This window comes from Nannobrachium achirus, assembly GCF_963921795.1.
Source record: "Nannobrachium achirus genome assembly, chromosome: 8".
Classification (NCBI taxonomy): domain Eukaryota; kingdom Metazoa; phylum Chordata; class Actinopteri; order Myctophiformes; family Myctophidae; genus Nannobrachium; species Nannobrachium achirus.
The window spans coordinates 23,850,313-23,869,400 of NC_137817.1; the positions used below are offsets into that span (position 1 = coordinate 23,850,313).

The 19,088-nt window shown below is 43.9% G+C and overlaps 1 protein-coding gene across 1 annotated transcript in view; it reads right to left on the reverse strand.

The window, feature by feature from the left end:
- The window catches only part of serpini1 (serpin peptidase inhibitor, clade I (neuroserpin), member 1), a 52,986-nt gene that overhangs the window by 24,756 nt on the left and 9,142 nt on the right, over nt 1-19,088 (reverse strand). Inside the window, exons 2-4 of the mRNA XM_080731212.1 lie at nt 10,426-10,741; nt 7,884-8,114; nt 6,396-6,590 (exon numbers count right to left, since the gene is read on the reverse strand). Of these exons, the coding sequence (XP_080587338.1) occupies nt 6,396-6,590; nt 7,884-8,114; nt 10,426-10,720 (721 nt within the window). The 5' untranslated portion in view covers nt 10,721-10,741. The remainder of the gene's footprint in view (nt 1-6,395; nt 6,591-7,883; nt 8,115-10,425; nt 10,742-19,088) is intronic.

The following is a 19,088-nucleotide window of genomic DNA, read 5'->3' on the forward strand; positions in this document are numbered from 1 at the left end:
CACAAATTAAGGTATGTAAAAATATAAGATATCATTCATTATTGAACCATTCATGACGTGATAAATGCTCCCCATTGCCATGAAAATACAGAATATTGTATAGATTATAAAAATCATTCTAGGTTAGGATGTGATAACCCTTGGTGCTGAGTTTTCTATTTTCAGTTTTTTAAATCCAAAAAAACTAAACCATACATGAAAGAATGAGATGTATGGAACCAAAAGATGTCTGGAAACCAGAACCACCAGATTGCCATGATGGAACTGTGCCAGGGACATAACTGCCTTGAATCCCCTCCACTAAGAAGGTCAACCTGACTGCTATGAAGGACGTGTTGGAAAAAAGGGGCGCAGAAACCCTATGACATGACATTGCCCAGATAAGGGAAGAAGAGAAGAACCAAGAAGAGAAGGGACATGTTGAGCTCATGTGGAGAATTGCAGGAGAAACACATACACAAACAAAATGCTGGCTTTACGAAGTGATCGCTCAAACCTGAGGGTCGTAGGATGGAATTTTCCCAAGATATGCATCATTGGTTTTTTCGCCCCTACCACATTAAAATGTGTCTAATAAATATCCTCCTGGAGATGGAAAACAAATCTCATTACATTTACTGTTAATGACCATATATGATCATATATGATCAAAGGGAGGAATTGTAATAGATTCTATGAAATGTAATCTATTTGTTTTATATGTGCAGTCACGTGTCTGTCACTTTACCTAAGAATACAGTAAGACTGACTCAGCAACAGCTGTCGGGACCGTGGCTCCACGCGCGCTCCGACGTCATCAGTCCATACATGGAAGACTCTTCAGAATTGTATCTTTAGACATTGTTTAGGATACACCCTCTCAACTATTCTTGTCACACTGTCCGTGTATATAATGGGACCATGCCTGAGAAATGGGAGCGACAGATGGGGATGCGTGTCGCTCAGAGCTCTTGATAAGATTGTTCAATAAATGTTGTATTCATTATACTCCACCCTCTAAGAATTCAATTCAATTTATTATGTTATTATTTATATAAGTATGATGCTTAAAGAATTCTATTACAACACACACACACACACACACACACACACACACACACACACACACACACACACACACACACACACACACACACACACACACACCATTTCCAAGACCTAATGATAACTTCCTTCAGATGCAGCCACTACAGCACAATTAACTGTCAGGCTTTGCTGACATTCACAAACACTATTTCTCTTTTGAAGATACTCTACTCAATAAGGCAAAAAAACAAAACAGACTGAATGTTTTTCTTCCCGCAGAGAAAAAGTGGGGAGAAGAAACTGCTGAAGTAAGTTATCATCCTCTCAGTGCATAGTGTTCTAACTCTGGGTTTGGTGCTGTTGCAGCATGGGCGTTTGCCCTGCAAACCTTTTAACCACTTCAACCCTATATGAGCCATTCCCAACCTGCATGGGGGCCAGAGCCCACTGTTGGGCTGTGAGGGTATTGCAAGATTCTAATGATAATATAAAGTCAATATAAGAAATATGATATTTTGAATGTAAAAGCTGGAAAATGTGTTTTCTTTGTGATAACAGGAACCTCAAGTCTAGGACTACTACGAAAATAGCGGCATCTACACAAGCTCACAATGTAGCAGGGTCAAGATGCACCTGTATGTGTGAGCAAGTGTGCATGTATTGTACACAGACGCAGACTGCACCAGAATAGCTCAGAGCCTCAGACACAGCAACTTCAGTAGCAGCGCTGCCCCACTGAAGTAATGCAGTCTAAGTGATGTGACAGCACTCTGATCTGAACAAGTACTGATTGGATGAGAATGGAGCTATTAGAACTAAGCAAGCATATGGATACACCATGACAGCAGGACAAAGACAAATAGGCAGGGCAGTTACTGTAGCACCTGGATAGATAGACCCACATATCGTCGCTGTCGGGCAGAAACCTCGTATCTCCAAGTTTCAAGTTTGTATGTTTTCTCACCAAGTAAAGCCCTGCTTCATCATACAAGGCTGTCGCACAAAAGTAGTGAAAACAGCCAATCTACAAGCACACAACGCCTCGGTGTGTGCTTGTAGACCTGCTGTTTTCACTAGTTTAGTTCATTTTTAAAATGATAAATACAAAACGAACGGTCTTGGACATACAAGGTTTTCACCCGACAACGACAATATGCAACTGCTAACACTGTAAATTCTTCAGCGTTAATTTCTCTCTGAGATGTGTACATGGAACCAAATGGAACCAAATGGAACCATCAATTTGTACACTTCTCATAGTTAGAAATGGATAAATGAACATTGAGGATTTTACTGTGTATCTATTCACAAGTTTCCAACGTCCCATCGTGCATTGCGCAGAAGGCGTGCGGCAGTTCCGGCGTCGCAGCCGAGTGTGATCTACAAGCTCACAACGGTTGCATCTGCGACGCGGCGCGAGCTTGTAGGTCAGCTGTTCTCCGAATGTGTCCCACACAGAATGCTACAGTAAATTCTCGTGGAAACAGGTGGATATGTACTGTACAAGAAAGAGTCTAATCTAACTATACAAAGACACGTGTTCTTACACACATTAATCAAAATCAGCAAATGCCTATATGCAGTTACGCACGTCTACATTAAAGAGTAGACGTGGACATACAGTGTGCCTCAAATGTAAACAGTATCACTGTAAAAACATTAAAAAAAACAAAAAAACAAATGCACTATGAACCAGGCAAAAAAGTCCCATAAAATGTAACTTTGGGGATATATGCAATCCATAACGATTTGTGTGTGGATAAAACGTAAATGTTTCTGTATGTACCGGTATGTTAATACAATCAAACGAACACAACTTGGAGCTGGTCTCCATGGCCTGCTCTTGAGAAATGGTCTTGGTGATATTGAATGAATGAAGGTCAAAGCACAATTATCCTCTACTCAAATGGGCTTTCTGTTACAGTATATCAGTAACAGTACACATTTTGGCACTCAGATGGGTTACAGAGTACGGCAAACAAAACATTAAGAAAAAACACAGCAATGGGCAACTCATACAACAACCCTACTACGCACTCATGTACACACACTCTCAAGGACAAAAATACACACAGTACAACTGCAGTGCAGCATGTAAAAGCGTAGCCAGACAATACCAAAGCATGCAAAAAAAAAACAAAAAAAAACAAAGACGAAAATACCGCCTCCAGATCTACAATGGGGACATATTTACCGGGAATAATATTCCACATGATATGAATATTTCAGATCTCTGATTAACATTTTAAATAACCTCCGGAAATATGAACCAATGTCTAGAGACGCGCTGGAAACAACGTGGGCCCTGGATAATAAACACACAAACACACTGTGTGTCTATCTTCTTCTCAGTTCTCCTAATATGATACACGGCCCGCATTCAAATATGTGTTCACCAAGGACCACAATGAAATATACATACCGGTACACACCTCCCCTCATCTCCCTCATACTCACTCACATGCAGTATATATCGTTGCTGTCAGGCAGAAACCTCTTATCTCCATATTTAAAATGCTCTCGTAAATTAATGCCCTACTTGATTACAATATAACGTCACACAAAAGTATCAAAAGTAGCAGCTCGAATATAGATCTGCTACTTTTTTTTTGCTATTTGGGAATTTGAATCCTGCGAGGCGTTGTGAGCTTGTAGATCTGCTATTTTTGGCTACAGTTCTCAGAATATAGACACTAGGGTTCAAGTTGTTAATAAAAAAATAAAAGATTTGGAGGACTCCCTGTAGTAACTATGAGGACCCCCTAGGGGTCCCGGACCCTCTGTTGAAGACCCCTGCTGTAAAGTAACAGTTTTAGACATAATGAAGTTTCCACCCCACAGAGACAATATACAGTATTTATATCGCTGTGGGGCAGAAACCTTTTATCTTCCTGTTTCAACTTTATATATATATATCTTGATTTTATTTATGACAAATATTGCCTATAATGACATGCCCAAAATAGAGATGCCAGGTTCAAAGCGGTTAAGTCTGTTTGTCCATCCATCCATCCAACTGCTTATCCAGAATTGGGTCGCAGGGGGTAACAGTTCCAACTGAGACTTCCAGATTTCTTTATCCCGAGCAACTTCCTCCACTCCCTCAGGGAGTATACTGAGGCGTTCCCAAGCCAGTTTGGAGATGTAATCCTTCCACCTGGTCTTTGGTCTACTACGGGGTCTCCTCCCAGTGGGACGTGCATCGAGGACCTTCCTAGGAAGGCGCTTGGGGGGCATCCGTACTAGATGCCCGAACCACCTAAGCTGACTCCTTTCCAAGTGTAGGAGCAACGGTTCTACTCCAAGTCACTCTCGGGTTCAAAGCAGTTATTGATCTCGGGTGACTGAACTTCTCACCCTATCTCTAAGGGAGATACCAGCCACCTGAGGAAACCCATTTCGGCCACTTGCACCCGCGACCTTATAATTTCAGTCATGACCCACACTTCATGACCATATAGGTGAGAGTAGGAACGAAGATTGCTCGGTAGACAGAGAGCTTTGCCTTCCGGCTCAAAACAGCGTGATTTAGCGACTGCAAAACCGCTCCTGCTGCTCCGATTCTCCGGCTGATCTCCTTCTCCGTTTTTTCCCTTTCTCTCATTCGTGAACAAGACCTCGAGATACTTAAACTCCTTCACCTGGACTGCACAATCCATCGGTTTCCTGCTGAGAACCATGGCCTCAGATCTAGAGATGCTGATCCTCATTCCAGCCGCTGTACACTCGGCTGCGAACCGATCCAGTGAGAGCTGAAGGTCTCAGACTGATGGTGCCATCAGGACCACGTTTGTTTTATAAATATTTTACCAATGATAACAAGAGCTTGTGACTAAATAATTACTACATTTGATCTATTGGATCACAGGTTCCTGAACAGTAACAGTTTAGACATACATGGTTTCCATCCAACAGCAACAATATAATATACATACTGTACAGTATGTCATCTCTGCTGGTGGTAACATGTCATTAGGTCGAACACTCTTTGGATCGACCACCAAAACCTAACCTTAACTCTAACCCTAACCTCAGTAAAACTATGCCTAACCCTAACCCTAAACCTAACCCTAACCCTAACCCTAACCCTAACCTCAGTAACCGTGACGCGGGTGATTATCTAACCTGCCGACGCTGTTTGACCCAACGGGAGTTCGTACCTATGGGGCAGTCCCCCTGCCGGTGGAAATCTCATATGTCCAAAACTGTTACTTTTCAGGATTCAAATTGCAAAAATAGCAGATCAACGAGTTCAAAGCGCTTCGTTTTGCGCCACGGTTTGAGCTTGTGGATCTTTTGATACTTATTTCTGACAAATATTGCCCATAATGACATGCCCAAAATAGAGATGCCAGGTTCAAAGCGATTAAGTCTGTTTGTGGGTTTTATAAATATTTTAACAATGAAAACAAGAGCCTGTGACAAAATAATTACTACATTTGATCTATTGGCGCACAGGTTCTGTTTTCCATTTCCTGAACAGTAACAGTTTTAGACATACATGGTTTCCATACATCTCAGTCGGGTGGAAACCTCATAATGTCCAAAACTTTTCAGGATTCAAATTGCAAAAGTAGCAGATCTACGAATTCATATCGCTTCGTTTTGCGCATCGGTTTGAGCTTGTGGATCTTTTTATACTGTTGTGTGAGTCTGTAGCGTTAATTTAGGATAAAACACAAAGTTAGAATATGCTATGAGAGGTTTCTGCCCGACAGCAACAATGTATAATGCATATATGTTTACGGCATACCACATACAATGAGCAGTTGCTCATGCACCCACACGTAGGCACGCACTCTGCATGCACACACGCACATGTGCCATGGGCGCGCGTAATGAAGGCTAGGGGAGGCTATGCCTTCCCAAATGCTACGCTGGTTATTTTGCAAATTATATAATATATGTGCGCAGCATTATATAGGCTGCTATATTGTGTGTTGTTGCTGCAGCACAGCCCCCTAGTGACAATGAGGTGACAGACAGACAGACACAGACAGACAGACGGAGCGACCGCATTTACGCACGGCAGCGATTTGCGAATTGAATTGCACAGCCATATAATTTCATAATGACCTAAAAATGGTCTGGTCTCTTAATAAATGTCATCCCTTTTGATTTTGAAACGGAAACTTTGCTGTTGTTATGATATCTTTATGCTTTCTAATACTATTGCTTGTTAGTTCAATCATATTTCATGATCAGACGTTTCAAATTTCATCCCGACGCTGTGTATAAATTGGTCAAATTATGCTAAATAACTCATCGTTATGCCATTGTGTGGAGGAAAAAAATAAAGTTTAGCCTCGCCAAACGCTTGGCTCATGTGCCGCCTATGACATGTGCACACCCAGACTGGTGCTCCTCACCATAGTAGAAGTCTCCCTGCTGGTACATCATGAGGGTCTGGACCTCGGAGCCGTCGTCCTTGCTGAAGGAGAAGGTTCTGGTGTTCTCCGGTCTGAACTGGTTCTTCCAGGAGCCTCTGAAGTACACAGCGTTCACCAGGGTCAGCCTGGTGATGCTGCTGAAGTCCTCCGCTGACAGCAGCTCACGGATCTTGCCTGCGAGGAACGCGCGTGTGCACAGTAACAAGCCTCAGTGTTTCATTCAAGGGAAAATTACGTATACAGTGTTAAATGGAATTAAGGTTGCACATTGGTGCGTTATTTTCATTGCTTTTTCAAAATCCGAAATCCGCAAAAGCGTTTTTCAGGCCAAGGACCCCTCGCTGAGGGGCGGAGAAAGCAGGGACCCAGTGGTGACAGCTGGAAAACGCAGCAGTGTGCAAGGACACTTACAGACATCACACAGAGTTCAGTAAAACAAGGTGTAAATGTAGATGTAAATGCAATGTAAATGCAGCTGATGGCTGCTCAGATGGGCATGATGAGTGGCTATAATAAACCAGTGGTTCCATGAAAATGCACACGCCCCATCAGAAAATACCCATCAGATGGGTTGGCCAAGAGTTTCTCAGAGATGTTCATTTTAATGATCAATCAATCGATTGTGACCTCTGTGTCACTTTAGATTCGTACAACTTTATTATACTTTAGCGTGGCAACAAGTGTTGCGTTATGAGCTTGTAGATCTGCTATTTAAAAAAAAAAATCATGAACATTATTTTGTGCAAATCTTTGAATATATATTTTTTTAAAGCAAACTTTTGTAACTCAAATCTTTGCTTCTGAGAGTCCCTGGAACAAAATATTTTAGAAGATAGGAGAATCGGCCTCAGCTCTTAATGGGTTAAGTTCTTATTTATTGTTATCAATAAACTAGACACAAGTATTTGGGGGCCCACTTTGCAATACCCTCGCAGCCCACCAGAGACCCACTGCTATAAACCCCGTCACTAGCAAGGGTGTCAATTGGGTATGGCAGGGGTATGCAGCTGCCATACCCTGGGTCCAGGGGGGAAAATAAAAGTTACTTTTAAATATACATCCATGCATGTCTCTTTGTCTATCTGTGCTGGTTATTATGTTGTTAAATTACAGTAAAATAACTACAAATGCAAAATTTAAATACATTGTCACTTTAACAACTTTATAATTATATTTTCCACACTTGTATTCTCCCCATCTTGACAGAATGGTATATTCCCAGGTTCCGCAGGTCAGCTGCACAGGTGCAATGCATTATTGTTAATTGTGGCACGTTTACTAACATGCCAAGTTTAGCTGCACTTGAACACCATTCCAGGCTGCCATATCCAGCCCAAGAAACCGTAGAAACGGGTGGAAAAATAGAATATACTTCTTAAATTAAATGTATCATGCCTGTTGCTAAGGTATGGCAACAAGCCTTTTCTGAACTGACGCCACTGGTCACTATAGTGACAACAGACTCACTCTCTGTGTGGTTCTCCACCCAGCCGTTGATGTGCTCGGCGACGGCCGCCGACTCGCCGAAGTCCACCATCTCCACGTCGGCCCGGAAGAACTTCTTCACCAGGTGCAGGAACTCAGGGTTGAAGGTCACGCCCTCCTGCAGGAAGAGGCTGTTGGCCCAGCGGATCACGTAGTGGCCGTCGTCCTCCGACAGCGCCGCCGTCAGGTTGCGGAGCAAGGAGAACTCCTCGTCTGGGGGAGCAGAGGCACGCACACACACCAGTGTTGTGTTTGACGCAAATTTTGATTTAGTTTTAGTCATAGTCTTTTGAATAAAATGTAATTTAATTTGAGTCATAATTTAGTTACCTGAAAAGTTTTAGTTTTAGTCTAATTTTAGTCAACTAAATATCATACGTTTTAGGCGACTAAATCTACAGTTGATTTAGTCGGCTAAAAATGTATTTTGGCAGGCCTTGATGGCATCGTAATGATTTTACACTTGGTTGTGTGCTGAAAATAGCCGATCTACAAGCTGTGAGCTTGTAGATCAGCTATTTTCAGCACGCAACACTTGAGAGCAACCAAACATAAAATTACTCTCTTCTCCCTCCCTAAGTCCCTCCCTAACGTTTTATTCTAGTTTTTATTTTGTTGACGAAATTGTCAATATATTTAGTCTTAGTTTTAGTCATCACAGCTTAATTTTTATTTCGTTTTTATTTAGTTTTCGTCAGTGAAAAAAACGCAGTCGACAAACATTTTTCGTCATAGTTTTAGTCGACGAAATCAACACTGACACACGCACGCACGCACGCACGCACAGAGAACAAATGGAAACATCGATTTTGGGAATGAAATACATTTTAGTTCACTCAGAGGTAATTTCCCTAAGGAGCTTTTTAAGCGTACAGACCTGAGACCATTGATTATGTTAACATTGCGCGCATGCAAGGGTGAAATTGTGTGTGTACGTTATGCAAGCATTTACGTATGTACTGTATGTACGGTACGTGTGTGTGTGTGTGTGTGTGTGTGTGTGTGTGTGTGTGTGTGTGTGTGTGTGTGTGTGTGTGTGTGTGTGTGTGTGTGAGTGTGTGTTTACTTGGTTCACTTCAGATGCTTGTACACACATATCCTGGTTAGCTGGCTAATAAAAAAGGCCTTTTATCTGATTCATCTGCTTCCCGGTGTGTTTAGATTAGTGGCTGCTGGGAACTCCATGCACCTTATACCATTTAAAATTTAGCGATCAGCGCCAAGTTTCTTGAGCATGCTGCCAGTAGGCTAAGGAAGTAAACTGAATATCATCTCGGGTGGAAACCTCATATGTCCAAAACTGTTACTTTCCTGTGATTCAAGTTCAATAACAGCAAAAGTAGCAGCTCAAAACGCCTTTTGCTTTTGTATGACACTGCAAGTACAGTAGGTAGTAGGGCATTAATTTACAAAAAGAAAACACAAAAGGTTAGAATATGGAAATTCTGTAAAGTAGAGTGAAAGTAGCTGGTCTACAAGCTCACAACGTGTCACGTGAGCTTTTAGATTAGCTATTTTCACTATTTCTGAACATCCTGAGAACTTCCTGAGAAGTAACAGTTTTGGACATAAAAAGGTTTCCAAATTCCACCTGACAGTGCCATTATTATTTTATACTGCTAAAGGCCCTTTCCCACTGGGCGTGATAAATATAACGATAGCGATCAAATATATTGTTTTCAATTGAAGTGGATGGCAGCGTCCACACCACAACGTTAAAGCTGTCATAATTGATGTGAACGCCAACATCTTTATCCCGTCCGGTGGGAATGAAGCTTAACTGGAGGTCAGATTGGCCTGAAAATAAATGCTCTTATCTTAATCACCCATTTTTTGACGCGTTGTGAGCTTGTAGATCGGCTATTTTCAGCATGCAACCTGCATGCTGAAAAAAACCTTCTCCGCTCCCTCCACTGGCTCCCGGTTGCGGCCCGCACAGAATACAAAACACTGATGCTGACCTTCAAAGCAGCCAAAGGTACGGCTCCTCCAAAACCTGATCAACCCCTACAACTCCACCCGTTCACTCAGATCAGCCAACACAGGGATGCTGACAGAACCTTCGCTAAAAACCCCAGTACAAAAATCTACTCGTCCTAGACAATTTGCCCTCCTGGCCCCCAAACTGTGGAATAAACTCCCTGTCGCACTTAGAACAACAGACTCACTCCTTAGCTTCCGCCGTGGACTGAAGATTCACCTCTTCAGACTCCACCTAAACCCATAACACTACTGTAACACTCCCCTTCCCTCGATGACTACAAATGAACGTTTTTTTTTTACTGATTAGGTGTGTGGTCTACCTATGTTATTATTCTTTTTTTTTTTGTGCTTTTTTCCTAGATTGATATTCCTATGCATTTGTTGTATTGTAACTAAATCAACTGTAGTTTAGTCTAGCGACTAAAACTAAAACTTTTCAGATGGCTAAAATATGACTAAAACTAAATTTGATTTAATTCAAAAGACTACTATGCATGAACTGTAAATCAAAATGTGCAGTCAGAATGAACGCTGGTCTAACCTGTAGCCAGGTGGCTGAACCCCGTGGCCTGGCGTATCTGGTCCAGGGTGGCTCCCCTGGCGCCCAGCTCCACCATGCCCAGCGCCACCGACACGCTGAGCGGCGAGAAGATGATGTTGTCCTCTCCTCCCACCGCCGCCTGCAGCCGGTGGTACAGTCTGACCGAGAACTCCGACGTGGCGTCCTCCGGAATGTCCGCCGCCCGGCAACCGTAGCCCGGCAACAAGACGGAGAGGAGGAGGGGGAGGAGGAGGAGGGGGAGCGGGAGGGAGGATGGAACACCCAGGATCGACATGGTGAGACGGGCCACTGAGAGCTGAGAAGGAAAGGACAGAGAATGTGATTTAACCTTTTCAGGCTGAGACCCTCAAAATAATCATATTTGAACTGATGAACACTGAGTTGAGGCATTACATTTTGCATAACACGGTTCTAGTGTGAAAATAGCTGATCTACATGCTCACACACCGCCTCGCAATGCGAGGCGTTGTGAGCATGTAGATCAGCTATTTTCACAATTTCTGCCAATGTTTAATTTGTCATTTTAGAGGTATTAAAAAGTCCTTAAATTGTCACTTTAGAAATGTGCAGATCCCGTCTATACACTTAAACGTGTTGGTTTGTTTACAGTTGAGTGAGAAAACAATGTTGCACATCTCCCCCAAATAATTTGGGGGCTCCCCTGGGGGTCCCGACCCACGGGTTGAGAACCACTGATTTAGATGAGCATGTTATTTAGACAGATGCTAGGTTCACTGTTTACCTGGTGGTACCTTATGGTTTCAGTGTACAGAGTGTTATTTACAGTAGATAGATAGCATATTGTTTAGGCAGATGCTTAGGCTCATTATTTAGCTGGTGGCCTAGATCACTACTCAGTGATGTTGAGAGTGACAGATGGATGGATGGACGGATGGATGGATAGCAGAGGGTTCAAGGTAAAGGGATTGAGTTAAAGGTAGAGAGAGAGAGAGAGAGAGAGAGAGAGAGAGAGAGAGAGAGAGACTGTGAAAGAAGGAACGAGGTGGAGCGTAAAGAACGATGATGGTGAGTGACAGAGGTAGATGGATGGAGAGGAGGTGTCGGTAAAGGCATCCAGGTACACAGAGAGAGGGATAGGATGAAAGAAAGAGAGAGCAGGGTCAGAGAGAGAGCGAGAGAGAGAGAGAGAACATCTGTCAGTCAGTCATGCCAGTACCGTGCTTTAGCAGGGGCGTCAATTGGGTATGGCAGGGGTATGCAGCTGCCATACCCTGGGTCCAGGGGGGAAAATAAAAGCTACTTTTAAATATAAATCCATCTGTGCTGGTTATTATGTTGTTAAATTAATAACTATAAATGCAACATTTTACAAAATGGTCACTTTAACAAGGTATTATAATTATGTTCTCCACACTTGTATTCTCCCCATCTTGACAGAATGGTATATTCCCAGGTTACGCAGGTCAGCTGCACAGGTGCGATGCATTATTGTTAATTGTGGCACGTTTACTAACATGCCAAGTTTAGCTGCACTTAAACCGTTCCAGGCTGCCATATCCAACCCAAGAAACCGTAGAAACGGGGGGAAAATAAAATGTACTTCTTAAAATAAATGTATCATGCCTGTTGCTAGCTTTTTCTGAACTGACGTGACGCCACTGTGCTTTAGTGCGAGAAATGAGTGGAAATACAGCTAGACCGACTTGGTTTAACATAAGTTCAGCTACTCTCTTCTGTCAAGAGGCAAAGATGAAACACTAAAGCTCTATGTACCGTACCGTACAACAACTTGTGAAATTAGCAGACTGACAAGTTCACAATGGGTCATGATGCAATATGGTACGAGTCTGCAGATATGCTACTTTTAAAAAATGTGGACGGATTTCAAACGGATGTTTATGAAATAATGAAACGATAGAAGAACCCAGGGAAAATACACGAAGATCTAAAAATACGAGGGAAGCAGAGGAAGACGAGAGGATGAACTGTTGAAGAGAGCTCTAATGAAAAGGGAGGCATGATGGAGAATGATGACAAAAAGGAAGCTATGGTCCTGTGGAACTTAAATAATGGGGGAGAGAGACAGAGAGAATGAATGATAAACAACAGATGCGTGATAAAAGCACTTTTTGGACATCAGTCAGTCAGTCAGTCAGTCAGTCAGTATTGCTGTTCAGAGCAGATTCACTATGAGCTCATGCATAATTCATAACCGCTCTTATCTTCACTTAAATCATCCCTTTTTCTTGCAAAATCTGCTTGAGTCAGTGTGTGTGTGTGTGTGTGTGTGTGTGTGTGTGTGTGTGTGTGTGTGTGTGTGTGTGTGTGTCCATCGGCAAGGCATGATTGAGTAGTCCCTCATCTTCCCTCTCTTTCTCTTTCCCTCACGCTCCCCTGTTTTCCATCCATCCATCCGTCCGTCCATCCATCCATCCATCCATCCATCCATCCATACGTTCATCTGTCCATCTGTCCATCCAGAGTCCGTCCGTCTGTCTATGTCTTCCCTGCTCAACATTTCTCCACTCCATCCCTTAACTCTCATCCATGTCACAGTATCACTCTCCTCCACTCTCATCACTCCATTCATTCCCTGCCCTCTGTCTGTCTGTCCAGTCCTCCCTCCATACTGTACGTACCTGTACATGACACACACACACACACACACACACACACACACACACACACACACACACACACACACACACACACACACACACACACACACACACACACACACACACACGCACGCTCTCATTTCCCTGCCTCTGTCGTTGCTAGGCAACATTGTTTTCGGCACAAACAAAGACAAACAGAGTGTGTTCTACCGCATGGAGAGAAAGAACAGGAGAGGGAGAGAGAGAGAGAGAGAGAGATGGAGAGAGAGAGAGGGAGAGAGAGAGAGAGAGATGGAGAGAGACGGAGAGCGAGAGAGAGAGGGAGAGAGAGAGACTGCTTGTCATTGTATGGGTGAAAAGTGTTGAGGCCCTGGCACACGTGTGATTTTGTTGTGCTGCTGCTTACATAAAGTAGATGCCAGCAGCACAGTCAGTCCCACACAGGACTGGAAGCTGCTGGTGGACTGACTGTCTGTACACAGCATGGATGTGATGGCAGGCAGCAGTGACGATGGAATCTGAGTGTCCCCAAAGAGACAATGAGCAGCCACCAGAAAAATGAGTGCCCCAATACTATGCTCTGTGTCACTCTGCACAGCCAATTCCTGGGAGTTAGTATAAAAATGGAACTGTCAAATGGCAATGTGTGCGTGTGTGTGCGTGTGCGTGTGCGTGCGTGCATGCGCGTGTGTGTGTGTGTGCAGTGGTGGGTATCTTGTGCTCTGGTATATGTCATAAACCCTGACCAACTTTCGGTTTTAAAATATAGTCGCCAGAAAAGGGGGTTAGGGTTAGGGTTAGTATCTGAGCAGTGACTTTACACTCGGAATGCTTCAAATGCAGCGGAGGATTATTAAAGTCTGACGTCTCATTACACCTACTATGTGGCTATGCGTGCGCTTAGGGTTAGGGTTAGAGATAGGGTTAGTAATGGACGAGTCGGACGAACGCAAGTAATGACATGCACGCCAAATGCAGGCAGTAAGGGTAGTGAGGTTTAAAGTTGCTTTAACTTAAAGGCAATGTGCCAATGCCAGCCTCTCAATGCATAGAAAAACACTTACTGGCTCAGGGATGCATGCTGGGACACAGAATCCCATGGGAGTTTGTGCTAGGAAAGAAAATAAGAAGGAGGTCGGCCTTTTTCTCTAATGCCCCCCTTTTTTCCAATTCCTACTAAATTAATGCCCTCTTTGACAAAAATGTGAATGATTCCAGTGGTTCCAAGAGTTCCTGAGCCAAACTTTGACTGTGCATTCATACATTTGGAGCAAGTAATTCATCATTGTTTCACCAGTGAATTCTGGTGTAAAGTATAGTAACCCCCCTCCCCCAGCCCCTTTTCTGGAGAGAAAAAAAAACATGCCTTTAGATGTTGAGAAAAGGACAGCTAACCAGCTCCATACGAGTTTGTGATGTAATTTCTTTCACCCCTCAACCTGCTCCTGCTCAAGACACGTCATGTTTGGTGACATCTCTAAAAATCTCCACAAAACGGACATTGTAGAGGATGAGAGAGAATAGGGAAGGGAGTGAGGTAGTAAGAGCGAGATCATTTAGCGACCTACAACCGGGTCGCAACGTGGTCGGTAGTTTTCAGCGACCGGGTCGCTAAATCGAGCGACCGGGTCGCTAAATCAACCGACCGGCCCGGTAAATCACCGACCCCACCGCTAAATCGACCGACCCGGTCGCTAAATCTACCGACCGGCCTGCAGTTTTAGGTCGGTAGATTTAGCGACCCAGTTGGTAGATCTAGCGACCCGGTTGGAAGATTTTGCGCCCCGGTCGGTCGAATTAGCGACCCGGTCGGTCGCTTTAGCGGCACGGTCGGTGATTTAGCGGCACGGTCGGGAGGTTGCGTCGGCAGGTTAGTTACTGAGGTAAGGTTACTGAGGTTAAGTTTAGGGTTAGGGTTAGGGTTAGGGTTAGGGTTAGGGTTAGGGTTAGGGTTAGTAGCCCAGTGGTCGGTGGATAAGCGACCACCGGTCGGTGGATTTACCTACCAGTCGGTGGATTTAGCGTCCCAGTCGGTGGATTTAACGACCCGGTCCGTGGATTTAGCGTCCCAGTTGGTGGATTTAGCGACCCGGTCCGTGGATTTAGCGTCCCGGTCGTTCGATTTAGCGACCCGGTCGGTCGCTTTAGCAGCACGGTTGGTGATTTAGCGACCCGGTCGGTCGCTTTAGCGGCACGGTCGGTGATTTACCGGCCCGGTCGATTGATTTAGCGACCCGGTCGCTGAAAACTACCGACCACGTTGCAACCCGGTTGTAGGTCGCTAAATGATCTCGCCCTCTCTCGAGTGAGGAGTGGGAGAGAGAGAACAGGGAAGGCTGTGGGGAGTGGGAGAGCGGCTCGGTTGGCAGAGGAGTAAAGGGAGTAATGTTCCCTGACCTTCTGAGTTGTGGGAGCTGAACTTTTCTAAGCAGACAACAAGACTTCTGAAAGGGAAACCCAGACACCTAAGCCAGGTAACGCATATTGGTGTGTGTGTGTGTGCGTGCGTGTGCATGTTTGCGTGTGTGCGTGTGTGTGTGTGCGCGTGTGTGTGTGTCTGCTTACGTACATTACAGTATTTATGACTAAAGGTGAGGATAGACGCACGTAGACATTTTATACTATATCACACCCACGCAGGCATTTGAGTGAAAAGAACAAATATCCATGAGTAAGTGAAGCGGGCTATTAGCTGTAATGGTGACACCATTCTGACCTTTGGAGTTGCGGCATACACTCTCTAAGAGTATCTTGTGTACAGCCAATTTAGTTCCCGGCGGCGATAAACCCCATGGTGGCTCCAAAGTACTTAAAGGGGATTCCCGATGTCTCCCGGGTATAAAAAAATAAAGAAATCCTAAACTCCTTTAAATCTCTCTTGTGAATAGCAGAACAAATATGGTTGAATCCATCTAGGCTGGTATGTGGCGGGTGTTTACTCCAGACAATGTGATTAATTCGAAGCAATTAAACTCACAAGCCTTTGAAATCACCTCTTATAATCTCCCATAATCCCATAATTATCAGACAGTACAGTATATGTAGCTCATCAGTTGACATTTTGATGATTAATACGTGACGTCATCCCAAACCGCACCTTGCCGCGTTAATCCGCCATGCCATTTAAACCCAATACCTTAAGACGGTACGCTTCGCAGACCGAATTTATTTCACATGGTTGTCCTCCTGCGAGACGGCGCACGGCACACGCGCGTTGCACATGCGCGCGCGCGCACACACACACACACACACACACACACACACACACACACACACACACACACACACACACACACACACACTTATTAGGTTACCATGGTGACTAAAGATGAAGAGTATTTCTCTATTTGCCAAATGTCAAGCAGACAGGCCCTGAGTCCACCATCCATGACATAAGCCACACACACACGCACGCACGCACGCACACACACACACACACACACACACACACACACACACACACACACACACACACACACACACACACACACACACACATGCACATAGTGAGACTCAGCATTTTCTCCATCACAAAACTATTGTACAGTATACACACCACAACTCCTCCTCACACCTGCTCCAGTTCTGTCAGTTTGCACACACGCTGCAGTCCTTTCGTTCAAAACCACACACACACACACACACACACACACACACACACACTGCAAAACATAGCAAGTACAGTACAGATGCTCTTTCTCTTCCTCTAGAATCCATCTCTGTAGAGCCGTTGCGATGCACTTCTCTCCAGTGCTGTGAGTGCACTTCTCCACTCCAATCTGTCCGAAAACATGGTTCACTTAATGCACTCAGAACAGTTTTAAACTGCCAACAAGCACTTTGAAGAATGCTGTGGAAACGCTTGCCATTCAGTCTCAAAATGTTCACGCATCATTCATGGGTATTAAGTCTTGCTCCCAAGTTCCTGCATGGCCACTTCCTGAAGTGAATTAATCACACAGTATGTGTGCCTCCGCACGCACGCACGCACGCAAACGCACACGCACACATTATGCTATCCATCGTCATCATCGTCACTTCATCATCAGTCAGAGACAGTGTGTGTGACATGAAATGCACCCTTTTGTCCTCTATACAAATCTAGTATACACTCTCCAAAGAGACGCTGACATCCAGATGTGCTTTGTTCCCTTATCAGTTAAGGAGGATGAGACGTGAGTGTGCTATTCCTACCGGAGCTGAGGAGAGGAGGGGGAGGAGTTGTGCAAGGACGCGTTATGATCAAAATCATCGTCGTAACCAAACATCTCGCCTAAACATTATTTACGATACGTCGGCTCAAACGACCTTTGCAACGCTCAGCCCGGCGACTTGCTCGCCTTAGATCGCTCGGCGGGGCCTCGCGTGGCTCAAGGTCACTTGAGACAGCGCACCTCTGTCGCGGTCATTAACTATTAATAATAATTTATAGGCCAAAACGGAGAGAGAAGCACTTCCGCGTTGGGCATGGCCTCTGCTCAGCTCCGGTGGCAAAAACGTCCTCGCGGATGAGACGCATGGAATGGTAAGCCTTCTTTGTTGCGCACCGAAAATAGACAATCTACAAGCTTACGCGTTGCACTGCAATGTATTATGGGCTTGGTAGTTGTAGATCAGCTATTTCCGTTGCGTGACACTGTCGTAGGGAGAATAAATTAAAGTTGAGTTTCAAGCAATACCTCTTTTAAAGACATTGTGCCGTGCTGTGTTGTGTGGTAAAAAGGGGAGGGGATGATATTATGATGTCATTATATCAGTGTATTTCAGTTGGGCCTTTTGACTCATGGCTTTCAGCTTTCAGGAAGTAATAAAAAAAAACATATTTGCATATTATAACCACACCTGGGGGTCTATTAGAGTAATGTTAACTCCATAACATAACTCAAAAGAAGAGAGATCACCTCTCCAACCACCACATTTGTGATATATAGTAGTATGAACTTTATATACCATACAGATTGGTTAAAATACTGTTTTAGTCAAGCACAAAGAAAAAGCGATACAGATTTGGTCTTGCCTTCCTCCCATCATTCATTATTTCCTTCCCTGTCCTTCCCTCCTTCATCTTGTAGGGTGCAACATTAAAAAATCTGCTGAAAATCTGTACTTTTAGGTTACTAGAGGTCCCTCACATCTAGAGTTCAGGCTGCGTAAGTCCTCACACCGATATGCCCATAATATATAGTGTGAAGATCTCTGTATCTGTCAGGCCTTATCCCATGCCATATTGTGCCCATATATAGGGCTGACTGAGTTGCATGTTTGTGCCTGATGCCCTGAGAGCAACACATTGAGGTTAGACAACACACTCCATATTTAGCTGCATTGGGAATTCCTTATATGGTTATTGCTGAGTTGCAGCGAAATGAGTGTGATGATGTGGTCCACTGGCCCACTGGCTGCTCCACCCATCAGCCATTTTTATTTTTATTTGGGAATATGAGTCAGGGACCAAGATAATCGTAAAAAAAAAAAAAAAGAAAGAAAAGTCAAAGTCTGTGTGTTTCATCTAAAGTTTGACCATTCAGTCTAAACGAAATAGTACTATAATTTACTAAAACAATTCCAAACTGGGGCTCTGGTGCGTATTACTGCTGCTTCAGCATTCTTTTTTATGATGTGGTGTTACTCATTTTCACCCAAAAAAAGTATGAAACAAATTATAGGCTATTATCAAAGGGTGCCTTCTCTGCAAATATTACCGTAGTCCTGCTCCTAAGTACAGTCTAATAATGGAGTGTGCCGAGGGAATCAACTGTTGTGATAGAGAACAAAGACTTTTCTATTCTCCATTACCATCTGTCTCCAAGCAAGCTGCAGAACAATAAGCAATAAATGTTTGCTGCGAGTCATAAAAGAGCAAAAATGTAATTTCTGTCTTTTTCTCTCTCTCTCCCTCTCCGCCGCTTCGTATCACCAGATTTCACACCACGAGCATTCACAGAAGCAAATTATTGAAATTAAAATATTCACACAAGCTTGGAAGAAGAACGTGTTCGCACACACAAACTATACATCCCTCCGTGTACTCTGTTATTCTCCTTTCCTTTTTGTGAACGATAA